This window comes from Otolemur garnettii, unplaced genomic scaffold (assembly GCF_000181295.1).
Source record: "Otolemur garnettii isolate 467f Iridium unplaced genomic scaffold, OtoGar3 scaffold00145, whole genome shotgun sequence".
Taxonomy (NCBI): domain Eukaryota; kingdom Metazoa; phylum Chordata; class Mammalia; order Primates; family Galagidae; genus Otolemur; species Otolemur garnettii.
Window position 1 is genome coordinate 2501356 of NW_003852540.1, and position 7155 is coordinate 2508510.

The 7155-nt window shown below is 42.7% G+C and overlaps 1 protein-coding gene across 1 annotated transcript; it reads right to left on the minus strand.

Moving 5' to 3' along the window:
• Positions 1-383: 383 nt before the first annotated feature.
• On the minus strand, positions 384-1343 carry LOC100966613 (olfactory receptor 139). The gene has a single exon (XM_012810904.2). The coding sequence runs from the start codon at positions 1329-1331 to the stop codon at positions 384-386; it is 948 nt and encodes a 315-aa protein (XP_012666358.1). The 5' UTR covers positions 1332-1343.
• Between the last annotated feature and the right edge of the window lie 5812 nt (positions 1344-7155).

Consider the following 7155-nt stretch of genomic DNA (forward strand, 5'->3'; position numbering starts at 1 on the left):
TTAAAAAAGTAGTACTTCAATACTCTGGTACAAACACATTTATGTAAAAAGGAGACTGGACTTTTTAAAATTAACATTTTAAATATATTTCAATTGAACAGTCATTCAATAAAAAATACAAAACAGTTTTTCTCCCATTTCTTGACCCACATCATAATTTTCTTCCATCTGTCTTTAGTTTTCTATGAACAACTTAGATACTCTCTTACCTAACCACTCACCTTTCTTCCCAAATCAAGACAAATCCTAGTCTAGCCTAACCAATACTATCTATTTTCCTCCTATCCCTCAACTCAACCCTGAAGATTTCTCTGGCCCATACCTAGGCCTTCTGCATAACAATGTTGGGGAGGGCTCAACCCCCCATTTGATGCTCCATCTTCTCATGCTGGAGGCCTCTTTCCCGTCAGCACCCTTTTCAGGGCACCCTGCACATCAGGGTTCCGGAGGCTATAAATGACTGGGTTTAGCATAGGGCTGAGGATAGTGTTAAGGATCCCAATCCCCTTGTCCTTGTCTGAGGCCGAGACTGAGCCCAGACGCATGTAACTGAAGAAGCCAGTTCCATAAAAGATACAGACCACAGTGAGGTGGGAGCCACACGTGGAGAAGGCCTTCTTCCTCCCCTCAGCTGAGCGAATTCGTAATACTGCAGCTGCAACATGGGCATAGGACACTGAGATAAGAATCATGGGGACCACCCCCATAAAAGTGGCCCCTACAAAAAGCAGCTGCCCATTGAGATGGATGCTGGAGCAGGAGAGCTGGAAAAGAGGTGGGAGGTCACAGTAGAAGTGATTGACCACGTTAGGGCCACAGAAGTCAAGCACAGACACAGCCACTGTATGAGTCAGAGCATTGATGAAGGAGATGGTACAGCAAATGCCCACCAGGGCACCCTGGACTTCACGACTCATCCGAGTGCTATAGGTAAGGGGCTGACAGATGGCCAGGTAGCGATCATAGGCCATGGCTGTTAAGAGGTGACAGTCCACCCCTGCCAGGAGGTGGAAAAAGAAGAGCTGTGAAATGCAGCCAGCATATGGAACCCGGCACTTGTGGGCCAGGAGACACACCAACATGGGAGGAACAGTGACAGTGATGCACCCGATGTCCAACAGAGACAGGTTCCCCAGGAAATAATACATGGGGGTGTGGAGTTTGGGCTCCACAAAGATGGCAGCCAGGATGCTGATGTTGCCCCCAACTGTGACTACATAGGCAAGGAGGAAGACAGCAAAAAGGATAGGTTGTAGTCTTATATTCTCCGTCAGGCCAAGAAGGATGAACTCAGTGACAGTTGTCCTATTTCCCCAAGCACCTGGCTCCATAGGCCTCTGTTGTATCAGGAGACAAAGTGAATCTGTCCAAAGGGAGAGAGAAAAACAGAAACCGTGTCTATTGGCTGTTGGAGTGATGTGGCACCAACTGTAAAGAGCACCAGCCTAGTGCATGGCCAGGCTTCAGGAGGCCCCTATAAGGCCAGACATTAACTCTGCGGTTGCTGGTTCAGGGAGAGATTCAGGGTATCCCAAAGAGAAGGCTGAGGCAGAGGGAAGTACTCCCACAGCTCAGGTTGGTTGTTACTTACCAACATGGTATGGAAATGTTTTGGTCATTAAAGTCATGTCAGCATACAGTGACTGAATAGCATCTCTGACTAGCTCAGTGAGTAAATGAACATATGAAGATCTAGAAAGCATAATATAGGAAGCAACATAAAGGCAGAGAGTAGGAGGACAAGATCTCATGAAATCAAAAGAGGTACAAAAGAGATTGTGGAAAGAAGCAAAGAGTGAACCAAAGAACAGAAACACATAGAAGATAAAAATGAAAGATGTTAACACTGTGATTAAGTAAATGATGTGAAAGCTACGTTAATTAGTAGGATGTAAGCACTCCAATTTGTACAAATAATCAACACATTGAATCCCACAAAGGCATAAGTGTATTCATGATTATTGAGTATATATGACCTAATAAAAAAAAGGAAAATAATATAATCCAACAAGCAAACAGGAAAAAAAATAAAAAAGGTCTGAACTTTTTTTTTCTTTAAAAGAAAGATGTGAAGGCAATTTAAGAAAGCACTAACAACATTTTAACAGTGTACACGAGTATTAAACACATCATATTTGTATTCTCAATTCTGTATCTTAACCAGTTTGATGTATTTCAAATTGTATATAAAACCAGCACATTGTACCCCATTAATTGTATTAACGTACACAGCTATGATTTAATTAAAAAATGTAATTACTATTATCTTTATGCAATCAAGACATTGAAGATTGCAAAGTTTAACTAAGGAGCCCAAGGTCCTGAAGCTCTTGACAGACCTGGGTCTCAGACTTGGGGCTGTCTGACTCCAATTCCACATCTTAACACTGTATTGCCTCTTGGGGAGCATGGATGTATATTATTACTGAGGCTTTCTAAATGACATTGTATATGATAGAAGAATGGTATCCCTAGGGCTTTAAATATTAACATCACTCCAGTTCTTCAAGGAAATCAACATTCTATCCATTCATCTTTTCATTCAACAATTATTTGTTGAATGTTGTAGGATTATGGATATATTTTGATGGTAGAATTAACAGAGATGGCACAGGGTGTGAAAGAAAGGGAAGATACAAGAATGATGCTGAGCTTGAGCATCTAGAAAGATGTAGTTGCTAGTCAAGGCGTGGGGTAGACAGATAACCTCTATGTGTGTGTAGATGGGGGATAGCAGGAGCTTTTCCTAGGGAAAAGAAGGCACTCGAAATCCCAGAGAACATTTTCTGGCTTCTTCCCTATCACACGTGGCACCTGGACAACTGAGGGGCTAACTCTTAAAAAGAAAAGTCCTTTGAATGTGACTGGGACAGGTGGCTCTGGGGAGGTATGCTTGAGGTCCCCTTCTTCTGGACTCTGGCTACCTTTTCTCCATGACTGCTCTAGTACTCTCTTCTGTCTAGAACCCTCTCCCCCTTCCACACATCAGACTTCACCCTTCAAGGCTCAATCCTTGGTCATTGTCCCATCTCCATAAGAAAGTCCTCCTTACCCACCCCAGTCTTAATTGGTCTTTCCCTCTGATGTCATAGACAGTTAATAGCTAGAGTCATTCTGATACTTGCATATGGGGAAAGGTATAGGGAACTGAACCATTAAGAGGTGTAGCTTGCCCAAAGTCACACCAAGCATCACTCAAAATTGGTAACACAAGACAAAGAGTTTAGATTATGTTAATTAAGTGACAACAGGAAATTCTGCACTGCTCCTGACACCACCATCCTGTTCTCTTCTACAAAAACTGTTGACTATTTGTTGGGCTCAAACTCTCTCGGATCAATGCTGACCTTCACTGGGGAAAATGATGAGAGCCAGCCTCTCACAGTTTGTCCCTCCCTTTCTAGAATCTACCTTCTAGCTGGGTCCACTACCAATCCCCTCATTGGGAAGCCAGCGACTGGCCCCTCAGACATTGTATTCTCAGGTTATGTTTTCCATCACAACCCCAGGTGTGGACAAACCTCAGCTCTATCAAAGGCTGCACTCAGACACTTGGCAGAGTGGTAACAGCTGTGTTGCCTTAGACAGGAGATGGCTGTCCCTTAAAGATGACCCCTGCCCTCCAGAATGCTGGAGGAGGAGCAGGGATCATGGTTTCCTCATCAAATGCAGCTTTCCTGGTCAGGGTGTTGTGGAAGCAACAAAGGAAGGAGAAAAGATACCCTTGCCTTCAAGGAGATCACAGTCTAGTTGGGCAGGAACACTCTCAAACTTGTAGTTCTCAGGGTGGGTGACACACTGTCTGCCTGGGCTCAGAATGGCCTAGAAATAAGAAAGCTTTGGATGAACCAGGGGGAGAGGAGGAGAGGAGAGAGTGTAACCAGGAAAACAGAGCTCCCAGGGCTCAGGAAACAGGACTTTGGACAGGAGACATCCCAGACTGATGAAGGAGATGGGACATTGCAGGTAATAGGGCTTTTAGATTTCATTAATATCAGTAAGTTAAGAAGGGCAGATGAACAAATGTCCTTAATGAAGAAAGAGGGTTTGCTGAAAAATGATACAGGACAAAAAAGAAAAAACAAAAACTCAAAACCCAGATTCTTAGCCACTCTGCATAGAAAAAGTATAGGAAAAAGGCCTTCGTTGAGCTTTGCAGGGGGAAAAAGAAGTTACTCCACACATAGTATTCTAGTTCTATTCCCTCTGATGGTAAGCATGGATTATCTTGGAGGACTGAAAGCATGTTGTTTAGGGGCTGCAGAGATTGGCTGCAAGGAAGGCAGGAGAAATCCAAAGCACAGTTATCTCTGCAAACACAAAAGCCTAAGGGTTTATCTCAACCCTTCCTTCCTTCTTTCTATAGCAAACAAACAGGTAATAATCCCTTCCTATCAGCTAATTCCTTTGTGTTCTGTAGTTGAAGAAGATAAATTTCTTCTCTCATGAGTTTGTCTCATGCAAATAATCCCTCCCTGAGCCCTGAGAAGCCCGACATTTGTAGTGTAGGAATAACGAGAAAGTGTTTCCTGTATGTGTGGGAATTGGAGTGACAGCCAGTGACAGATAACATTTATCAGGCACTTTCTATCCAAGTCACTTTTATTTATTACCTCAGTCAAGTCTTTCAAAAATCCTATAAGGTAGGTAACAATGATAATGACTAATTTTTTGCTCAACGCTTTTTATTGGACATTATTATTCTTTTTTGTGTTTTAACAACTTGTGTTAAACACAAGTTGTTTTGTGTTACAACAACCTGAGATGCTGTTTTTTAACAACCTGTGAAACTATATTTCAGATTGTTACAGAAGTTCTTAGAACCCTCAGGTTGTTATAATAATTAATACCTAAGTAGATTTTAGTATATGATAGCCACTGTCCTAAGTATTTTACATTTATTAATTATCTCTTTATTCTTCAAACAGTTCTACGAAGTGGGTACTATTATAACCCCCATCTTAGAGATAGTAAACTGAGGCACAAGGAGTTAAGGTACCATGTCCAAGATTATGCAGCTAGTGAGTGGCAGAGCCAAGATTCAAACCCAGTCATTACAGTGTCAAAGCCAGTGCTATTACATGCTTCACTTTACTCCACTGAAAGAGAGTGACTGAGTGATTTTGGTTCATGGAGCTACTAAAGTAGTGGAGCTGGGGTTTAAGCCAGGGTGTCTAATCACAGGCAGCAAGGGGATTCATCAGGAATACCCCAACTCTCACACCCCCAGGATAGGTCATTTGTTGACACAGGCATTTATTCTGTTGAGAAGTCAGAAGGTATTTGTGAGAAGCCCTCGTCACCTTAGGAAATGACTTCATGGATGATCTTCCCAGTTTAACGTTAAGACAAGCCCAATCTGGGCCTGAAACCACATCAATGGTTTCCTTGCAGCACTCAATGGTGCTCAGCCTTGCTCTTAGCAGCAGCTGCATCTCTCCATCACAGGAGAGATGTTCACCCCCATTGTTCACCCCCCTCCCCCCTTCTTCAATCATCTCCACCTGCCAGTCCATGCAAGGTGCAGGCTAGCTCAGGGCCTCTAGCCCAATTTGCTCTAAACCAGTTTTTCTCAATCTTCCTAATGCCGCGAACCTTTAATACAGTTAAAAGGAGTCACAACCCACAGGTTGAGAACCGCGGCTGGTCTAAGCAGTTCCTTCTCTCCCAGAAGACATGCAGAACTTCACTCCCTCTCTTCCTCCCTCTCTGTAAATAAGAATAATTCGGCACTGTCAAAGAGTTCTGAAGTTGGAGTTCAGATGTTTGTGTTATTTGTGTTACAAACAAATTTCTACTACTAACTAGCATAGAAACTTTGGAGAAGGAAAAAAGAAGGAAGAGAAGATGAAGGGAGAGAGGATGGTAGGAAGACAGGAAGAAAGGAAGAAAAGAGGATGGGAAAACACTAAGCTACGTGTACTTGAGTATAATCTTTTTGTCAGAATGTTACTCCAGTTAAACTTTATAAAAATTCTTGAAGATAAGCAATCATTTTACAAATGAGAAAAGTGAGGCTCAAAACAGTTTACTTGTTTAAGGTAACATCGTTTTTTCCTGTTAACCCCTGCTGTCTCCTATTGCCATATACACGAGTATGTGTGTACGTGTATACCTATAACATATGTATTCATTTACCTTTCTGTCAGATGCAAGGCTGCACTTCATCATCTCTTGGCTAATTTAGAGTTGTAAGATTCTGTAAAAATCAGTGTCATTGATATCTCCATCCAGACCCACTTAAATAGCCTCCTTGGTGCCCCCACTTCATTTCCTCTGCTCTTTACCCCACTAAGTTCCTTCCTGGCTGCCCTCTGTTTGCCAGCTCTGCTTTCGTTCTTCCAGTCCCTCAAAGTGGAAAACCTCGTCCTTACATTTCACTACCACCCCTGAATCCAAGCACCACCTTAGTCCTTTATTCTCTTGAAGATCATGAATGATCTCCATCCACCCTTACTCATGGAGCAGGGAAGTTGGGGGTCGGGAGCAGTGGGAAGGCTCTTGAGGGACTTACCCTCCTGTGAGTGTCCTGGGCACCCTGAGTAGGGTTTCGTGTAGAGAGGGGAGCAAGTGCTAAGTGGACCCAAGGTGATCTGTCTCCTAAAGGCTTATAAAGGGAATGAGACGGGCCCAAACAATCTGCCCTGATGCTCTCTCTGTTCAGGAGCTAATTAACACCTACATACCCTAAAAAGTGAAATCCCCAGGGATTGCAAAAGAAGCCAGAGGCACACAAACAACCTCAGTCCTTAGGGGTTCTCTCTGTCTCGTATTTTGGATTCTGTTAAAGAAACATTAGAACCATGACATCATTCCAACTTCTTAATGTCTCCAAAAAAAGAGGAAAGATATAGTCATCATATTGTAGATGGAAAAAAGATCCAGAGGGCTGACTTGGTAAGGCCAGAGAGAGCGCTCATGGTGGAGCTCAGGCTGGGACCCAGATAGGCTGATTCTTTCATTTTTCACGTTAGTTTTTTTAAAGGTATATATATTTTTAAAAGTTGGTTTAATTAAGCTACAATTTTAATTGTAAAAGCTTATGAGTTTGGTAAAAGTAGAGTCATGGACCTACCAACTTCCTCAATATATAGACTATTTCAATGACTCCAAGATGTTCCCTTGGGCCTTTTTGTAGTCAGTCTCCTGTCCACT

What these genes read in the sequence shown, in the direction of transcription:
- LOC100966613 (XM_012810904.2), bottom strand. Translation starts at nt 1,331, where the DNA reads ATGGAGCCAGGTGCTTGGGGAAATAGGACAACTGTCACTGAGTTCATC.